This window comes from Lipotes vexillifer, unplaced genomic scaffold (genome assembly GCF_000442215.2).
Source record: "Lipotes vexillifer unplaced genomic scaffold, Lipotes_vexillifer_v1.1 scaffold1221, whole genome shotgun sequence".
NCBI classification, from domain to species: Eukaryota; Metazoa; Chordata; class Mammalia; order Artiodactyla; family Lipotidae; genus Lipotes; species Lipotes vexillifer.
Genome location: NW_006783353.1, coordinates 696,024 through 717,489, shown reverse-complemented (window position 1 = coordinate 717,489; position 21,466 = coordinate 696,024). Strand labels below are relative to the sequence as shown.

Here is a 21,466-nt window from a genome sequence, read left to right as displayed (position 1 = left end):
AAAAAAAAAAAAAAAAAAAAAAAAAAAAAATCAACATTATAAAATGACCAGGTTTGGGCTCTTAATGGAAATACTTTCATACAATTCATTTTAGCAGAGATTTTATGTAATTATACGACATGCTCGGCACGCTAGAATGTGCCATGGGGTAAACAAAGAAGATTAAGACAATTCTCAAGTGACAAAAAGTTAATGGCAATTATTATTTCACCACAAATCTTGGAGTTACAAGGGTGAAAAAATATTTAATTTGCAAAAACAAAAATCAACATCAAAAGTATCACTGATGTGGTCGCTCAGGTTCTCTGCAAGCATGTTATTGTATACATGATATGATGACATATGTCACGGGGCTAAACAAAGCAGCTCTGGGGTTTGGCATTTCCTTATTGTGGCATTTTTTTCTTTATATTCATTAAAAAATTTTATTTTTTTAATTCATTTATTTATTCATTTATTCAAAAAAATAATTACATAAGCTGTGCCTTTCTGTGCAGGTCTCGTTACTTTAAAAAGCATTGTGCTTTTTAAAGGTCCACTGCCTGTGTAGGGGACAAACAGAAGCTATATTTTGAAAATAGGTATGCAGCTGGAATTCAGTGATGGGCCTCAATGTCTCTTTTTGCTTTAGGTGGGAACGGCGAGATACATGGCTCCAGAGGTCCTAGAGTCCAGGATGAATCTGGAGAATGTCGAGTCCTTCAAGCAGACAGATGTCTACTCCATGGCCCTGGTGCTCTGGGAGATGACGTCTCGCTGCAGCGCAGTGGGAGGTAGGCATGGACACCGTCGCGGTGCAGTGGTGCCTCAGGCGCCTTCGAGCGCGATGTTGTGCTCTTTGCTTCAACATGGTTCCAGGGATACAGAGCGCTCGTTGAGATCTGGTAGGACACAGCTATTCCAGAACGATCCGAAATGGTGCTAAAAAGCCTAGGTTTTATAGCGGAAAGCCAGGTTTGGAGCGTAAAGCATTTTATCTCCTTTCCTGAAGTTTATAATTACTTTTCTCTTGACGCATCGCACCACAGATATTTACATATCTGGCAAGAGATGAACACTAGTAATATTTATAAGAATTATTTCTGTTTATCAAATGGGTACCATGATTCAGAAAAGTATCTGACTTTTGTTTCTCTTTGTATTTTAAGGTTTTTCAGAATTATATGGTACAGGATCTGGATCTGACTCAAAATTTACTTTTATGGACATAACTTTCCTTTGTTGAACAAAACAAGCAAAATGGTTTGACATATTTGTTTAGGTTTTGAAAAATCTAATTAAGAGAGGTTATTGAGGAGTGCAGTATTCTTCAAGGGTACAGGGGGATGTCGTTTTAGAGAGCATTTTCCCCTGATCTTCTTGGAGATGGGATTGGCTAATGTCTACATCACTTTATCCTTTTCTGACCCTTCTCTCAGTGGTTTCCGTCAGGGTCTTAGGTCTCACCTTAGAAAATTGATGTATCCCAACCTGGTCCTGGCTAGATGCTAAGTCAAGCCAAGCTAACTCCAATTTTAACCCTTTGTTTTGTAATAATGTTAGACACACAGAATCACTGTGTGAGTAGCACAGGGAGTTCCCGTATTCTCTTCACCCAGCTTCCCCTTGTGCTAACACCTTACCTAAACCAAGCACAGCTGCGGAAGACTGGACATTGACATTGGTACCATGTCTTTAATTAATCTATAGGACTAACTTGTATTTCCAAGCCCCTAGTAATGGGGCACAGGATCCACTCCAGGATTCCACGTTACCTTAGCGTCCAGGCCACCTCAGTCTCCTTTGATGTGTGATGGTTGCTCAGTCTGTTTCTTTCGTGACCTTGACACTTGGGAAGAATTCAGACCAGGTATTTTATAGACTGTCTCTCACTTTGGGTTTCTCCGATGTTTTCTCATGATTAGATTGAGGTCGTGCATTTTTAGGCAAGAATACCACAGAAATGATGTTGAGCCCTACTCAGGGTGTCACATGCGGGTGGAGATGCCAGTGTGCTGTCCAGTCTCATCATGTGGTGAAGGTGTCTCCACATTTCTCCCTGTAAAGATACTACCTTTTCCACTTGTAATTAATACAAATCTTGTGGGAAGGCACTTTGACCTGTTTCTACTAAACACCTGTTTAGTAAGGAGACTAGACCTGTTTTTTACCATTATTTTACCTGCTAATTCTAGGGTCCATCAGTAGTTCTTGCCAGCTACAGTTATTACTGTAATGTTTGCCTAATGGTGATTTTCTGTCTGTCTTATCCCTTCTACATTTATTCATAGATATTCTGCTTACGAAATATCTGTCCTTTCTCTCACCAGCCCCTTTTATTTATTCATTTTACTATGTATTTATATGAGTATGAAGTTGTGGATATTTATCTTATTCTATGGGTATTTAATATTATCAACATTTATTTTGTCGCTTAGATTATAACAGCTTTGGTCACTGGGCCAAACTACCTAGCATTTTGCTCCAGGTGGATCTGGTTGGCACCACTTCCTGCTCTGATAATTCCTCCTTTTGAGAACTTTCTTAGCTGACTCTCTAGGATGGGTCCTGCTGGGAGCCTTGCTGTCCCATCACCTGTTTCCCTGGGTCCCTGCATGGGGATGGCACTTCCTGGTCTGGCTGACCCTGTTATTTTCTGGTTACCTGCCTGAGATGTCTTCCCCCATAGCACTTTCAAAAGTAACAGTTTTTTCTTGCACAGTGAAATTTGTTTAATCAAGTTTCAGCCACTGAGAATCATTTTCTGCTTGAAAGCTTTGACAGCTCGAAAATGAATCCTTAGACCAGACCAGTGTGAGTTGTGTCAGAAGAGACGATGATGCTGTTCTCATCGTCTCAGAATAAATTTACCTCGTTTTCGGTATCTCTTATCCCTTCAAGCCCGTCATTCTATAGACGTGAGCTGGAGACTGTGTCCCTGTCTTCCCCTCTGGCAGTGCCGCCAGCTTCTTAAGGCCTGATGTGAGCTCCCTGCTTCCACGGTTATCAATGACTGACGCCCTTTCCTGTTGATATTTATTTGCTGAGCGTGGAAGAATTCAGGCTAATGGGGAAGAACCGAGTTCACCAGCTTTTACAAGGTCTAAAAACGGAGACAGTATAAATAAGTTTTCCCAAGGAAGGAACAGGGTCCCATTTGTTCAGCAAGCCTCAAAAAACCTTTCATAACCTTTAGGATAAGAACAGACAGCTTTAGGGAATGGAAAGAGGCCATCCCGGTTTTCCTTTTGTTTGATCTTAAGCCCACAGTACTGTTCCTCCCATCTCCGCTCAGGCTGCAAAAATCAAAGTTCTTTGTCTATCCTCACTTTTGTCCAGCAGACAGCCCTTCACTTGATTAAGTGCGTGAACTCATGTATTAAACCCTTTCTTTTGCCTTCTTTTAAAAGTACTGTTTTTTTCTGTTTTGTTTTGTTTTCTTGTGTCTGTGCTTCAAAAACCGTGAAGGCAGATTTTCAGCCTAGTCTTAATTACAGAGACTTTTCTCTTATATTTAAAGAGCCCCTCAGAGGGTACATTAACATCAGTACCTTCTAAGGGAAGTTAGGGTGTGTTCCCTCTAACCTGTTGTACAAACACAGATGGAAGGACAAGTATTTCCATGAAGAAGCTTGCTGTCTACTGATGAAACAGACTTTTTTTTTCTCCTTTACTTTTAAAAACTTTGCACATTCAGACACATTTCTTACCTTACACATAAAACAGACAATATTTCTCTAGTTGATATTATGCCTTAATTTATACAGAGAGAGGGCAGGATATAAAAGGGCTTTCCGGAAGCTTAAACTTCTTTCTGTGACTTGAAAATACAGCATATGTAATTACTATTTTTCATGGACAGTCTCATTTCAGAAAAGGAAATGTGGAAAATGCTTACCTCAGTGTGATGAGTTATAGATTGATATTTTATTTCACAATATAGATCCACTGATGTTCTCTCCCATTTATTCTGAGTAGCAGGACATCTAACTGAGTGAAGCAGGAGACTAGGCATCAAAGGATGGTCTCGCAGGAGGAGAAGGTGAAATCCCAGCTTTCCTGACTCGAGTGACTCTGTTCTGTTCTCAGGGCTGAGCCCAAACTCTTGGCGTGGATGCCCAGCAGGCCTCGCCTGCTTCTCTCTGCATTTATCACAGGTCTTAGTGCTAGGCTTTGTCTCGTACTATTTACTGGGCCTAGAACACTGAAGGAGACTTTTTTTTTACAGGCGAGGCAGGGGACAAGGAACTGAGTGCCCAGATTGGCTAAAGGGAGTTCAACAGTAGGCTCAGGCAAGGAGGGTTAGGTCAGCTCTCAAAGGAACAATGCGGCTCAGAAGTGTCCTCTCTGTGCAAGAAGTACAGAGGAAACACGAACAAGAGACAACACAACACTGGAGAAGCCGCACTCTTCTCAGGTGAGAAAATGCAGAGGTGGTAATAGCACTCTTTGGAAGCCAGCTGGTCCAGCTCCCTTATCACAAGATTCCACCTAGGAGCTCAAGAGTTGGCTTGTCATAATTGAAGAGAGTCATCAAAAGGGAAAGACTTTCTGGTAGAAGTAGGTTTGGTCCAGATGAAGAAGGCCACGGAGAAACAATAACTACCTACCATTACATGAGCAATTGCTTCATGGAACAACTCATTCCATCTACCAAGGACTCTCTGAAGGGTGTGCTGTTACTAGCCCCATTTTACAGATGGGAAAACTGAGGTTTTAGGAGGTGGGAAAGTTGTGGAGACAAGCATCAGAGCCCCGTTGTCTGGCTCTGGCCCACAGGCCCTAACCTTCCTAGTACAGTGTTGGCCTGACCAATGGAGAGCATGTAGCATAGCCCATGGCAGCTAGGACTACCATTATCATTATTTTTACAGAAGCGGGTAGTCAATGCTACTCTGTGTATTGTGGCCTTTGACTTGAAGCCTTTCTGGAAGCATCTGGCAAGACAGTCACACACTTGGGGAACAGTCAGTGATGGCCTCACTTCTGAACATTTCCAGTGGTTGACTTTCGTCTCATCTCTGGGTGAGTCTCAGTTAAAAGACTCCCAAGGCTATTAAATGCTGCAGTGTGTTACAGCCTCAGTGCCTTAAAGTCTGAGATAACTTCCTTATCCTTATTTCTCTGAAGATATATCTATTCATTCTTTCATTCACTAAACCAATATTTATTGAGTACCTACTGCATGGAAGGCATTACTCAAAGTGCTCAGGGTACAGAGACTCTCAGGAGATGGCAGAGTAGAAGGATGTGAGCTCACCCCCCTCACAAAAACACCAAAATCATAACCAACTGCTGAACAACTATCGATAAAAAAATGCTGGAAGCTATCAAAAAAGATATACTACATCCAAAGACAAAGAAGAAGCCACAACAAGACGGTAGGAGGGATGCAATCGTGATGATAAAATCAAATCCCATACCCATCGGGTGGGCAACACACAAACTAGAAAATAGTTATATGGCAGAAGTTCTCCCACACGAGTGAAAGTTCTGAGCACCACGTCAGGCTCCCCAGCCTGGGGGTCTGGCATCAGGAGCCCCCAGAGCATCTGCTTCAAAGGCCAGTGGGGTTTGATTGCAGGAATTCCACAGGACTGGGGAAAACAGGAACTCCAGTCTTGGAGGGCGCACACAAGGTTTCGTGCACACCAGGACCCAGGGGAAAAAGAAGTGACCTCATAAGAGCCTGGGCCAGACCTACCTGCTGTTTATTAGAGGGTCTCCTGTGCAGGAAGGGTGTGGCTCCGGCTCACTGCGGGGACAAAGACACTGGTGGCGGTAGTTCTGGGGAGTACTCATTGGCGTGAGCCCTTCTGGAGGCCACCATTTTCTCACCAAGACCTGGCCCCACCCAACAGCCTGTAGGCTCCAATGCTGGGACGCCTCAGGACAAACAAACAGCAGGGTGGGGACACAGCCCCACCCATCAGCAGAAAAGCTGTCTAAAATCTTCCTGAGCCCATAGCTTCCTGCTAAACACACCCCTTGACACAGCCCTGACCACCAGAGGACAAGACCCAGCTCCAGCCACCAGTGGGCAGGTACCAGTCCCTCCCACCAGGAAACTGGCACAAGCCCATTGAACCAGCCTTATCCACCAGTGGGCAGACAGCAGAAGCAAGAAGAAATAAAACCCTGCAGCCTGTGGAACAGAAACCACAATCACAGAAAGTTACACAAAGAGATGGCAGATGAATATGTCCCAGATGAAGGAACGAGATACCCCAGGAGAACAGCTAAGTGAAGTGAAGATAAGCAATCTATGTGAAAAAGAATTTTCATACACCACAATCAAATGGGATTTATCTCAGGGATGCAAGGATTTTTCAATATCTGCAAATCAATCAGTATGGTACCCCACAATAATAATTTAAAGAATAAAAACCATATGATCATCTCAGTAGATGTAGAAAAGTTTTTGACAAAATTCAACACCAATTTATGATGAAAACTCTCCAGAAGGTGGGCATAGGGGAAACACACGTCAACATAATTAAAGGCTGTATATGACAAACCTACAGCTAATATCATGCTCTGAGGAAATGCTTTCAGCTTTTCATTGTTAAGATCAGGAACAAGACAGACAAGGATGTCCACTCACCACTTTTATTCACTGTAGTTTGGAAGTTCTAGCCATGGCAATCAGAGATGAAAAAGAAATAAAAAGAATCCACATTAGAAAAGAAGGAAAACTATCACCGTTTGCAAATAACATGATACTATACATAGAAAATCCTAAAGATGTTACCAAAAGACTACTAGAGCTCATCAATGTATTTGGTAAAGTTGCAGGATACAAAATTAATACACAGAAATCTGTTGCATACACTAACAACAAAAGGTCAGAAAGAGAAATTAAGGAAACAATCCCATTTACCATCACATCAAAAATAAATAATAAAATACCTAGGAATAAACTTACCTAAGGAGGCAAAAGACCTGTACTCAAGAAACTATAAGATGGTGATGAAATAAATCAAAGATGACACATACAGATGGAAGGATATACCGTGTTCTTGGATTGGAAGAATCAATATTGTCAAAATGACTGTACTACCCAAGGCAATCTACAGATTCAGTGCAGTCCCTATCAAATTACCAATGGCATTTTTCACAGAACTGGAACAAAAAATCTTAAAATGTGTATGGAGACACAAAAGGCCCTGAATAGCCAAAGCAATCTTGAAAAAGAAAAACAGAGCCAGAGGAATCAGGCTCCCTGACTTCAGACTATACTATAAAGCTACAGTCATCAAAACAGTATGGTACCAGCACAAAAGCAGAAATATAGGTCAATGGAACAGGATAGAAAGCCCAGAAATGAAACCACGCACCTGTGGTCAATTAATATACAACAACGGAGGCAAGACTATACAATGGAGAAAAGCGAGTCTCTTCAATAAGTGGTGCTGGGTAAACTGGAACACTACATGTAAAAGAATGAAATTAGGGCTTCCCTGGAGGCGCAGTGGTTGAGAGTCCACCTGCCGATGCAGGGGACACGGGTTTGTGCCCCCCGGTCCCCAAAAAAAAAAAAAAAAAAAAAAAAAGAATGAAATTAGAACATTCTTTAACACCAAAAATAAACTCAAAATGGATTAAAAACCTAAATGTAAGACTGTACACTATAAAACTCTTAGAGGAAAACATAGGAAGAACAGTCTCTGACATAAATTGCAGCAATATCTTTTTTGATCCGTCTCCTAGAGTAGTGGAAATAAAAACAAAAATAAACAAATGGGACCTAATTAAACTCAAAAAGCTTTTGCACAGCAGAGGAAAACATAAACAAAATGAAAAGACAACCCACAGAATGGGAGAAGATGTTTGCAAATGATGCGACCAACAAGGGATTAATCTCCAAAATATACAAGCAGCTCATGCAGCTCAATATCAAAAAAAAAAAAAACCCAATCAAAAAATGGGCAAAATATCCTAAATAGACATTTCTCCAAAGAAGACATACAGATGGCGAAGAGGCACATGAAAAGATATTCAGCATTACTAATTATTAGAGAAGTGCAGATCAAAACTACAATGAGATATCACTTCACACCAGTCAGAATGGCCATCACCAAAAAGTCTACAAACAATAAATGTTGGAGAGGGTGTGGAGAAAAGGGAACCCTCTTGCACTGCTGGTGGGAATGTAAATTGGTGCAGCCACTATGGAGACCAGTATGGAGGTTCCTTACAAAACTAAAAATAGAGCTATCGTATGATCCAGCAATCCCACTCCTGGGCATATATCCAGAGAAAACCATGGGTCAAAAGGATACGTGTACCCCAATGTTCATTGTAGCGCTCTTTATAATAGTCAAGACACAGAAGTAACCTAAATGTCCATCAACAGATGAATGGATAAAGAAGATGTGGTGTGTTCTTGGATTGGAAGAATCAATATTGTCAAAATGACTGTACTACCCAAGGCAATCTACAGATTCAGTGCAGTCCCTATCAAATTACCAATGGCATTTTTCACAGAACTGGAACAAAAAATCTTAAAATGTGTATGGAGACACAAAAGGCCCTGAATAGCCAAAGCAATCTTGAAAAAGAAAAACAGAGCCAGAGGAATCAGGCTCCCTGACTTCAGACTATACTATAAAGCTACAGTCATCAAAACAGTATGGTACCAGCACAAAAGCAGAAATATAGGTCAATGGAACAGGATAGAAAGCCCAGAAATGAAACCACGCACCTGTGGTCAATTAATATACAACAACGGAGGCAAGACTATACAATGGAGAAAAGCGAGTCTCTTCAATAAGTGGTGCTGGGTAAACTGGAACACTACATGTAAAAGAATGAAATTAGGGCTTCCCTGGATATATACAATGGAATATTACTCAGCCATTAAAAAGAATGAAGTAATGCCATTTGCAGCAACATGGGTGGACCTGGAGCTTATCCTAGTAAATGATTACTTCAGAGAAAGTAATTAGAACAGAGAAAGACAGATATCATATGATATTGCTTATATGTGGATTCTAAAAAAAAAATGATACAAATGAACTTATTTACAAAACAGAAACAGACTTAGAAAACACACTTATAGTTACCGAAGGAGCAAGGTTGGCCGGCAGGGGGTGATAAATTGGGAGTTTGGGATTGACGTATACACACTACTATATTTTAAATAGATAATCAACAAGGACCTGCTGGTGGCTCAATGGTTAAGAATCTGCCAATGCAGGAGACACGGGTTCGAGCCCTGGTCCGGGAAGATCCTACATGCTGCGGAGCAACTAAGCCCGTGCGCCACAACTACTGAGCCTGTGCTCTAGAGCCTGCGAGCCACAACTGCTGAGCTCGCATTGCCACAACTACTGAAGCCCGCACACCTAGAGCCCATGCTCCGAACAAGAGAAGCCACAGCAATGAGAAGGCTGCGCACCGCAACAAAGTGTAGCCCCTGCTTGCTGCAACTAGAGAAAGCCCGTGTGCAGCAACAAAGACCCAATGCAGCCATAAATAAATAAATAAATAAATAAATTAAAAAATAATAATAATACCTGAGAAATGTACAGTATGACCTCAAAGGAAAAAAAAAATACTAAGCACAGGGAACTCTGCTTAGTATTCTGTAATAACCTATAAAGGAAAAGAATCTGCAAAAGAATAGATATATCTATATGTATAACTGAATCACTTGAAACTAACACAAATTGTAAATCAACTATAGTCCAATTTAAAATAAAAATTAAAAGAAAATGCTAAGGATGCAGCAGTGGACAAAAAAGAGACCCTGTCCTCAAGGGACTGGGTGTCTAATGAAGAGCTACTATGCTAGAAAGACAAGTACTGCATGAATAGATATCAAATCATAACTTAAGGGCTGGGGGTGTGTATGATGACTGCAGAAAGAAAAACAAAATATAGAGTTAGGGGATAGCTAATAACAGGGGTTGTTATTTCAGGCACTTGGGTCATCCGAAAGTATAGAAAAGAGAAACCAAGAAAACAGGTTTTTCAAAGTTGCTTGAGGAGGGAACAAATGGAAGGAGGTGGCCAGTGTGTTACTCTTTTATAAAGAAGGAGGAAAGCCATGAACTCACCATCCCTCCAGGACAAATCAGGAGAGTTGTTCTCTTCTACAAAGAAGTCTCTGTCCTGGCTTTCGGCTTGTCTGGTATCCATGCAAGTGTTTGTACCGTGTGTGGTGTGTGGGAAGCGGAGGAAGGTGGGTCCTTCAGGGCCCCCTCTGGGAGCACAGCAGGCACAATATTCACGTCACCCGAGCCAACCGGGCCCCCAGGCTGGCTGACTTCCAAATCCCTGGCCATGTTGGCCTTTGAATAGCAGCTGACACACAGCAGCCAGCTGAGCAAGTATTTTCACAAGAGGAGAAACACAACCCCAGCTTGCTGCAGCCTGTGAGGCAGACAAAACATGCAAAAGAATCAAAAGGAAAGGAGGGAAGAAAAAAAAGAGGGGTGGGAGAGGAGTGAAGAGAGCCTGGGATCGCAGCCTTCATCTTCCTGCATTTCCAGGCAGGATAATTTGGAAGGAAGGCAGATATAAAAGTCAGGGTTGTGCTCAGGGGAAAACTGCCAACAACTTCACGGCTCTATGAAGTTGGAACCACGATCAAAACAGCAGCTGCACACCAGATGCTGACTTTCAGGGAGTGAGCATCTCCGCTGCCTGGGTCCCCTCTGAGCTCCAGAGCCGGAGACGGCAGGCTTTCTCCTGAGAGCCTCCAGCCAGACAAAGAGATGCTGTGGGGCCGGGATGGGGCGGTGCCCCTCAGTGAAAGGACTGCGGGGAGGATGGGATGGGGGTGGGAAGAAGAGCAGAGAGATCTAAAAGTTTCTTAGAACAGAGGCCGTGTGGAGCCCTCAAGGAAATCCCAAGGTCCCTGTTGCGCCTGGTCCCAGCAGGCGGTCCTGCCGTGGTGGTGAGCGGGGCGTCTGCCTTGGGTTGGGTGCCTCGGGCCCTGGAACAGGAGCCTGAGCTGAGCATTCTGTAGGAAAAAGAAGGCAGGAAAAGCCACGGAGAGAAGGAACAGGCAGTGAGTCAGGAAGGGGAGGGAGCTGACGAGCCCTGTGCCAGCAGGCAGGTCACTATGGGGATAACCAGAGCATGATCCCACTGGGGACCCTGGCAGTGCACAGAGCCCTCGTGCACCTCAGCATCACACCCCCGGCTCAAGGAAGCCCGGTTTGTCTTCCAACCCCCATCTGTTGCTGATTAAGGGCTGCCCTTGGGACACGTTGGGAGGCTGGGCCCCAGTCGCCGGCCTGACCCCCTTGGACTTGAGCCAGCGTGGGTGCACAGGCTGAGTGCTGAGTGCTGTGGCCAGCGTCCTAGGGTAGTAAGCGTGCCCTCGGCCAGCATCTGCGGTTTGGCATCCGCGGATCCAGCCGCTCACGGATCTTGTACTGTGTTTAGAGTCCACGGTTGCTTGAATCGTGGATGCAAAGCTCGCATATACAGAGGGGCAAATATGGGGCTTGTGCATCTGCAGGTGTTAGTATCTGCCTCTGGTCCTGGAACCAACGCCCCACGAGTACCGAGGGAGGACTGTGTTAATGATGGCCAGCACTTGCGCTTTCTCTTGTTTTGTGGATACAGAAACCGAGGCACAAAGAGTTGACGTCTCTTTTCCAAGTCCTCTTCTCTAGTTTATGATGGGTCTGGGGTAAACACAACGAATAATACCTCTACTTCTGATGCATACCGTTAGCACATTTTTTTAAAGAGTGCTAAACTCGATCTTACTCTCTAAGCTGTTTGCTTTTTTTCCTTAGAGGCATTTCCAAAATTTTTAAAAGATGGGATTTATTTTAAAAGATGGCACTCTCTGAACTAACCCCACTCACCTTTTGACTTGCTTTCTCTGCAGTTCTTCACATTATTTGATCAAAGGCACAAAAAGAAAAATGCAACAGTCTCATTTTTCCCCATCTGCACCACCATCAGCCTTATCCCAGGGGGAGCTCTGGAGCATGAATTGCACAGTAGTCATCTCCTCTAGAGGCAAGACAGACTGTTAGAACTCCCGTGTTGACCCAGCCATCCCACTACCGGGCATATACCCAGAGAAAACCATAATTCAAAAGGACACATGCACCCCAATATTCACTGCAGCACTATTTACAATAGTCAGGACGTGGAAGCAACGTAAATGTCCATCAACAGAGGAATAGATAAAGAAGATGTCGTACCTATATACAATGGAATACTACTCAGCCATAAAAAAAGAATAAAATTGGGTCATTTGTAGAGACGTGGATGGACCTAGAGACTGTCATACAGAGTGAAGTAGGTCAGAAAGAGAAAAACAAATGCCGTATATTAGCACATATATGTGGAATCTGAACAAATTGGTCTATACGATCTTATTTACAAAGCAGAAATAGAGACACAGATGTAGAGAACAAATGTATGGATACCAAGGGGGAAGTGGGGGAGGATGAATTGGGAGATTGGGATTGGCATATATACACTACTATGTATAAAATAGATAACTAATGAGAACCTGCTGTATAGCACAGGGAACTCTACTCAGTGCTCTGTGATGACCTAAATGGGAAGGAAACCCAAAAAAGTGGGGTTATATGTATATGTATAGCTGAGTCACTTTGCTGTACAGTAGAAACTAACACAACATTGTAAAGCAATTATACCAATTAAAAAAAAAAAAAACTCCCATGTTAGTTCGTCATTGGCTACAGACTGCCCTCCAGGCCAGGAAGCTCCCATCAACCAAGGGTAATTCTCCATAGAAGGGAGAAATTGTGAGCCCTTACAACTCAGCGTTTGCAGCACCTCGGGGCTGGTGTTCCTGGCTTGGTAAAGGGGGTCTAGGCAGGCTGCCAACCACATCTGCTATGGCAGCCAAAAGAATTGGAAATGGAGAGTCAGTGGACTGATACATTGTCTAAGAAGCAGTTTATGTCATATGCAAATCATATTACATTATATTACATTACATTGTGTTATATTATATTATATTAAACATACCTCAGGGCATGGCACTAAGAGAGCATCATTATTTAATTAGATTGAATTACACGATAGCTCTGGAGGGGGACATGGAGGTCATCTAATTCAGCCCATTCATTTTATAGAAAAGAAGATTTAGGTCAGAGTAAACCCTTACTGGGAACTTAGCTCTTGCTTGAATTCAAGCCAGCTCATATTTATTGAACGCCTACTGTGTATAAGGCACAATTGCAGCAGACACAAAACTCAGCCTCTGCCTTAGGCCTTAGGGGTTTACAGTCCGGTAAAAGATAAGGGACTAGAAGAAAGAAATAAGGTGTATAAATACTCTGCAAATCAAAGTTCAGATCTCACCCCAAGAGCAGTACAGATTAAGTGCTATGGGCACCTGAAGGCAAATGCAGACACACAGAAGGATGGTTTGTGCTTGTCTCAAAGTGGTGGAGGAGGGGAGGCCTTCATCCCAACTAAGGAAAAGGAAAATACCCTGCCAGCTCTTCTAGTTGGGTGAGGCGGAAAAAGATAAATATGCAAGTAAGGTTCTGGGAAAGGGGGAAAATCAAATAAACAAGAACAAGCCATCTCTTTTCAAAATGTCATTTCGCCTTAAATGCTTCTTCAATTCTCAGCCTGGAAGGGCAAATTATTGAAAGTTTCACTCATTAAACAGGGTTATTTTGAAGTAAAGGCCAAAAGTCCTATTTATTTTGGAGGAAAATGGCGAATCCAGCCCACTCTTCCCTTTTGGCTCAGGCATGTTTCAGTAGTGGAGTGATTTTATTTTCTAAATTGTCCTGTGATGCACTGACATGGGTATTGTCCCACCCACTTAAATTAATAGATGTTCTAATATTCACCCAGAGTTTATGCATTGGCCACTTTGGACAGGATCTAAGATTGATTCATTCATTCGCTCAACAAAGCACTTATCGAGAGCCTGTTGTATGGGAGGCCCTACTGTGGGTGCCAGGAATACAAGCATGAGAAAGGGACTCTGAACCTACCTGCCTGTAGACGCTCACCGTCTGGTCAAGTGAGACAGATAAACAGAGGCTGTACACCCTAAAATAGAGCTCTGCCCCAGATGTCTAATAAAGAATGGCTCTGGGGATATTCAAGGGAGCTTCTATAAAGATATCGACCCTAGAACATGAGGGTGGATCAAGATGGCAGAGTAGGAAGACCCTGAGCTAACCCCCCCCCCCCCCCATGAACATGTCAAAACTACCACTACATATAGAGCAGATCTCTCTGAGAATGACCTGAAGATGAGCAGATCAGCTCTTCTACAACAAAGGCTATAAAGAAAGAACCACACAGAGTCAGGTAGGAGGCAAGGACAAGTGAGCTCGTCCAGACCCACACCCCTACTGCATGACCCAGAAGGGGAGGGAGTATCACAAGCTCCAGGATCCTCCCTGGGAAGCAAGAGGTTTGAGCCCCATATGAAGCACCCTAGCCCTGGGGTCTGGCACTGAAAGATGAGCCCCCTTGGCTGGTTGGAAAACCAGTGGGGCTTACCAGAGGACTGTAAGAAACCAAGACCCCACTCTTGAAGAGCACACAGACAGATTTGCTTGCTCCCTGCCCCAGAGCAGAGGCAGCACCCCAGGAAAAGACACGGTCCAAGCTCACTTCAGATCCAGCTCTCCCACCAAAGCCACAAAGGGCACATGCAAGACTGCATAGGCATGCACACAAGGATATGCCTTCGAGATCAGGATAGATAACTTTTTCACTTAATTTAAGAGAGACAAACAGAAATAGTCAAAGTGAGAAGACAGAGGACTCTATTTCAAATGAAGAAACAAGATAAACCCCTAATGAAACACAGATAAATAATTTACCTGATATAAAGAATTCAAAGCAATAGTAATAAAAATACCTTGATACAAATGAAAACAAAAACACAGCTTTTCAAAAATCTGTGGGACATAGCAAAAGCAGTTCTAAGAGGAAAGTTTATAGTGATACAGGCCTACTTCAAGAAACAAAAATCTCAAACAACCTAACTTTCTACCTAAAAGAGTTATAAAAAGAACAAACAAAGCCCAAAGTCAGCAGAAGGAAGGAAATAATAAAGATCAGAGAGGAAACAAAATAGAGATCAAGAAAACAATAGAAAAGATTAATGAAACCAAGAACTGGCTTTTTGAAAAGAGAAACAAAATGGATAAACCTTTAGCCAGGCTCACCAAGAAGAAAAGAGAGAGGACCCAAATAAACAAAATAAGATATTAAGGTGGAAAAGTAACAACTGATATCACAGAGATACAAAAAAATCGTAAGGTAGTACTATTAACGCTTATGCCAACAAATTGGACTACATGGAATAAATGGACAAATTTCTAGAAACATACAACCTGCCAAGATTAAATCAAGAAGAAACAGAAAATTTGAAGAGACCAATCACTAGAAGTGAAATTGAATTTGTAATTAAAAAACTCCCAGCAAACAAAAGTCCAGGGCTGGACGGCTTCACAGGTGAATTCTACCAAACATAAAGAAGAGTTAATGCCTTTATTTCAAAAACTATTGCCAAAAAATTGAAGTGGAAGGAACACTTCTAAACTACGAGGTCAGATTTACAATTTACAAATTCTAAGAGGTCAGCATTACCCTGACACAAAAACCAGACAAAGGCATTATAAAAAAGAAAAAGAAAATTACAGGCCGTTATCCCTGATGAACATAGATCTTCAACAAAGTATCAGCAAACTGAATTCAGTAGTACATAGAAAGTCTCATACATCGTGATCGTGTGGGATTTATTCCAGGGGTTATGGATGTTCAGTATCTGCCAATCAATCAATGTTTTACAGTACATTAGCAAAATGAAAGAATAGTCATATGATCATCTCAATAGATGTAGAAAAAGCAGTTGACAAAATTCAACATCCATTCATGATAAAAACTCTCAACAAGATGGTATAGAGAAAACACACTTCAACTTAATAAAGACCATTATGATAAAGCCACAGCTAAATAACATTATACTCAATGGTGAAAAGCTGAAAGGTTTTTGTCTAAGATTAGGAACAAGACAAGTATGCCCATGGTTGTCACTTCTATTTAACATATTATTGGAAGTCTTAGGCAGAGCAAACAAGAAAAAGATATAAAAAAGGCATCCAAATTAGAAGGGAAGAAGTAAAACTGTCACTGTTTGCAGATGACATGAAACTATATGTAGAAAACCCTAAAGACACCATCACAAAACTATTGGGGGTAATAAATGAATTCAGTTAAGTTGCAGGATACAAGATTAATATACAGAAATCTGTTGCATTTCTGTACACTAATGATGAACTATCAGAAAGAGAAGTTAAGAAAACAATCCCATTTATTATCCAAAAGATTAAAATAACCTAGGGATAAATTTAACCAAGGAGGTAAAAGACCTGTACTCTAAATACTATAAGACATTGAAGAAGGAAACTGAAGATGATACAGATAAATAGAAAGATATCCCATATTCATGGAATAAAAGAATTAATATTGTTAAAATGTCCATACTCTTTAAAGCAATGTACAGGTTTAATGCAATCCCTGTTGCATTAAATACTCCATGACATTTTTCACAGAACTAGAACAAATAATCCTAACGTGTATGGAACCACAGAAGACCCTGAATAGCCAAAGCAAACTTGAGAAGAAAGAACAAAATTGGAGGGATCACACTCCCTGACTTCAGATTTTACTACAAAGCAGCAGTAATCAAAACAGTATGGTACTGGCACAAAAACAGACATATAACACAGCTCAGTGGAACAGAACAGTGAGCCCAGTAATAAACCCACACACTTTTGGTAAATTAATCTACAACAAAGAAGGCAAGAATATACAGTGGGGAAAAGACAGTCCCTTCAACAAGCGGTACTGAGAAAACTGGGCAGTTAAATGTGAAAGAATGAAATTAGAACACTTCCTCATACTACATACAAAAGTAGAATGTATATGTGTGTACACCCAACACACACACAAAATGGAATATTAGCCATAAAAAAGAATGAAATTTTGCCACTTGCAACAAGTCAGACAGAGAAAGACAAATATTGCTTGATTTCACTTACATGTGGGGTCTACAAAATAAAACAAGCAAAACAAACAGACTCACAGAGAACAGACTATGGTTTCTTGCCAAAAGGGTTAGGGGTGAGGGAGATTAAGAGGTACAGACTACTAGGTATAAAATAGATAAGTTACAGGGATGTAATGTACAGCGCAGGAAATATAGCCAGTTTTTTATAATAACTTTACATGGAATATAATCCATAAAAATATTGAGTTACTATGTTGTATACCTGAAACTGATATAACATGGTAAGTCAACTAACTATATTTCAATAAGAAAAATTAGAAGAAAATCAGCAACCTGAATTTCCCTTAAAAAAAGAAAAGATTTTGTCCTTAGTTGAAACCTGAAGTCCTAATGAAGTGTTTACATCATCCTTCACTATTTTCTTTTTAGCAAGTATCACTGAAGGAAAGTTACCTTTTTAAATTTTGTTTGTTGGTATTATCAGTCTCTCTCCTCTGTCATCAAAAACAGCATTTCTGAACCTCTTTTTCATTATTACTATTGCAAGGAGCCTTTGTAGACATTTTTTTCTTAATCACTACTCCCCATGATTTTTCTCCCTGTGGGAAAATTATACATGATATAAAGTTCACCAGTTTAGCCATTTTTAAGTGGTTACAATTCACAACTTAAGTGGTACAGTTCGATAGCATTAAGTACATTCACAGTGTTGTGTAATTATCACCATTATCCATTTCCAGAACTTTTTCATCCTCCCCAGCTGAAACCCTGTACCTATTAAACAATACCTCTCTACCTCTCCTACCCCCATTCCCTGGCAACCACTATTCTGCTCTCTGTCTCTGTGAATTAGCCTGTCCCAGGTACCTCACATAAGGGGAATCATACAATATTTGTCCTTTCGTGTCTGGCTTATTTCACTAAGCATAATCTGTATTGTAGCATCTATCAGAATTTCACTCCTTTTTTTATGGCTGAATCTCCGCAAGAAATTTAATACCACATATTAAATCTATTTATGTACTATGGACCTTTGTAGGGCCACAAACCATTGTAATATGTAAGATTTTTCTTCCTCCCAAGAACCAGGATCGCCCCATTGAGATGTCTGCATTAAAACCTGAATCCCCTGACCTTGTTGGTCATGTTCTCTGCTCTGTCCCCAGCTGTTAGGACATCGTGGGCACTCAACAGTCATGTGTTGAATACTTCTCAAGCTCCTTCCACAACCCCTCCTTATATCTGAACCCACAAGAATTAAAAATTGCCCCTAGCGTAATCACAGGTGCATCACACTCAGTGTCTTAGCTGTGCACACCCTTCTCAAGGGCCCTGTGTTTGCCTGCTCTCTCCAACAGAAGTGAAGGATTATGAGCCTCCATTCGGTTCCAAGGTGCGGGAGCATCCCTGTGTCGAAAGCATGAAGGACAACGTGTTGAGAGATCGAGGACGACCCGAAATCCCAAGCTCCTGGCTCAACCACCAGGTAAGGAGTGACTGTTGCGAAGGGCAAGTAAAGTTCATCCAGAGTAATATCTTAGGTAGGAGAGAATTCCTGGCTATTGGGCATCAATCTGCGGCAGGTCCCTTTGTTTTTCATGGCCCTGTTCACTTTTCTTTATAAAGAAGTTTCAGTAAAGTGGGATGACCTTGTTATTGCACGTACCCACCATTCAGAAAGGGCTCACACAGAATCATTTGATGGGCATTTGTCATATTGTCCAAGCCGTCTTGCTTCTGAGTTAAAATATTTTGTTTGCAGCCTGTGCCACTCACCTCTTATAGGGAGTTTATGTTTTGTTCCCTTCTGGGTTCCAAATGTTTTCTTCTGGGAATCTTCAGCTCTGGCAGGAAATACTTAGTGAGGAAGAAGGGGTGTTTGGCAGCCAGCTGGCCCGCAAGGGGCTGCGGTGCGCTCAGGCTGCGGCAGGTGTGTCGAGAAGGAGGAGGCTGGGATAAAGGAAAGCACAGAAGAGCAAAGGGCAAGGGAACAAATAGGAAATCTGTCTTTCCAGAACTTCCTAATGGCTTCTTTTTTTTTTTTTCTTTTTAAGCAATGGCAGGTAAGGCCACCCATCCATAGCAGGGCAGTGGTTCTGACATACAGGGAGACCTATCCAAATTCCCCTCATCAAAATGCCCCCAATCAGAGGAAAAGAAGGAGGCATAGGTTGTGAGAGCTGGGGACTGCCAGGCACAGCAGGGAAGAGCCGTGAGTGGCAAAAGGGGCCTTGTGCCCATAGCTCACTGAAAAGACTGTCCTTTCCATTGACGTAAACCTTTTGTGGCTGCCTTTGGCTGAATTCCCTTTACCCAGGGAAGGCTGGGGCTAAGTCATAGGTTTCCTAAGGGCAAGGCAAATAATTCAGATAAGAAACAGAAACCACAAGTCAGGTGCAATCAAGGAGACAGATGGAGCAGGAAGCCTGGTGTGTGCCAGCCCTCGCCAAGAGCCACTTCAGCGGACAGACCCTGATAAAACCAGGGGAGAGCGTGGACCAGGCCGTGGCCCAGGGCTTCTCCCTGGGTTTCAGGAAAGCCTCTTTGACTGTGAAAATGCAAGACTATTTTTGTGTTAACTCTGAAATCAGAAGGCACTAGTATTGTTCCTTTCAAACTCTTGTTGCCTCCTCTGCTGTACAGTTCTTCTAATGAAGCCATTATTCATGATGATAAAATTCTGGAAAGAATTTGCATAATACATTTTTTCTCTTAATGAGATTTGTTGCCCTATTTATTTCAAGTTAATGCTTAATATTTAATTTAATTTACTGCCTGTAATTACAGTGCCAGAATAAAATAAATGTTACTTGTGTACCAACAATAACACTCCACTCTTAACAGGGCCATCAATCAATACCACCAATTAGGTGAATTACACAATTAATTCAACATCATGAACTCACTCACAGGGCGGGAAGGGAGGGTCAGGTTCCTAGGTGTGTGGGGAAAGTTGTTGGTTAGACTGCAGACAGGGAAGTGCCATTCTCAGGGTAGAGTTGGGATTGATCCATTCCACCTGGCCACTCGTGTGAGGGGACACCAGTGATAGGGTTGGGCCTCTGATGGGCAAGAGCACAGTCTGTTTCCACCTATTGGGCTACCTAGTTAATCCGTGTCTGCTTTACTTCCAAAACATGACTTGAAATAACAAAAATATTTGCAATGCGAAATAAAAATTAAAGCCATGAAAGAAGACCCTTGTCACGCATTGGGGGCAGCATTTTCTGGATGGGCCTTTTGAATGGGGCCTTTATGGGGTTAGGTTGAACTCTCTGAAACAGCGTGCAGGACCTACAAAGACAGACAGGGTCCAGCCTGATGCAGGAGAGGAGGGGCCTAGCAGAGGGGTCTCCCCAGCAGCTGCTGGAAGATGGGACTTGAACCCAGAAAATGCAACCAGACCAGTGCCTGGACTTCACTCAGATATTCAGTCCTGTTGACATAGGAATGTGTACATGATTCCAGCTCTTAAGACTCTCTGGAAAAGGCAAAACCATTAAGACAATAAGCAGATCAGTGGTGGTCAGGGGCTGAGGGGGGAGGAAGGAGGGGTGACGAGGTAGAGCACAGAGGCTGTTTAGGGCAGTGGCCTTCTGTGGATACTGTGATGATGGACATATCTGCCAGAATCCACGTCCTGTACATTACCGTGAACCGTGTTCTGGTTGACTTTGGTTGATAGTGACGTGTGAGTGTTGGTTCACCGATTTTAACAAATGCACACGCAGATGCAAGGTGTTGATGGCAGGGGAGGCTGCCTGCGAGGGTGGAGGGCGTATATGGAAACTCTCTGTAATTTCCACTTGATTTTGCTATGAACCTAAAACTGCCCTCAACAGTAAAGCCTAAAGCTATGCCCCTCCCTACCAAACAGAAAGGTGTGAAATGGTATTAGAAGCTCACTTCACGGGAATTTTCAGGATTGGGGATGCTGCTGTGCCCCAGGAGCCTACTGGGGGGGCCTTGTGCTGTGTCTTCATTTCCCCACTTCCTATGATCAGATGGCCCCGGAACGCTGGCCGCCTGCAGCTGCAGTCAGATGGTGCTGGGGACTGGCCTGCAGGCGGGGACAGAGCGATGGCGGCAGAGACAAAGGCAGGGGCCGCCTTGCCCCCAGGAGCCGCCATCCCCTCTCAGAGGCCTGTGGACCCTCTCCCCCTGCAGGGCATCCAGATGGTGTGTGAGACGCTGGCCGAGTGCTGGGACCACGACCCCGAGGCCCGGCTCACGGCGCAGTGTGTGGCCGAGCGCTTCAGTGAGCTGGAGCATCTGGACAGACTCTCGGGCAGGAGCAGTTCGGAGGAGAAGATTCCCGAAGACGGCTCCCTGAACACTACCAAATAGCTCTTCCGGCGGCCGGCCGCCTGCGGCTGCCCCTGTGGCCAAAGAACGGAGGCAGCAGGAAGCTGCCCCTGAGTGATGCTTCCTGGAACCCCGGGGCTGCTCCCTCCCCCCCCCCCCCCCCCCCCCCCCCGGGGGGGGGGGGGG

At 43.0% G+C, this 21,466-nt stretch overlaps 1 protein-coding gene across 2 annotated transcripts in view; it reads left to right on the top strand.

Annotated features, from left to right (window-relative positions):
• The window catches only part of TGFBR2 (transforming growth factor beta receptor 2), a 90,831-nt gene extending 69,509 nt beyond the window's left edge, over nt 1–21,322 (top strand). For both annotated transcript variants that reach the window (XM_007455936.1, XM_007455937.1), the window contains 3 exons: nt 632–773; nt 18,334–18,461; nt 21,143–21,322. In XM_007455936.1, coding sequence (XP_007455998.1) covers nt 632–773; nt 18,334–18,461; nt 21,143–21,322 — 450 coding nt within the window. The remainder of the gene's footprint in view (nt 1–631; nt 774–18,333; nt 18,462–21,142) is intronic.
• Nucleotides 21,323–21,466: the final 144 nt, after the last annotated feature.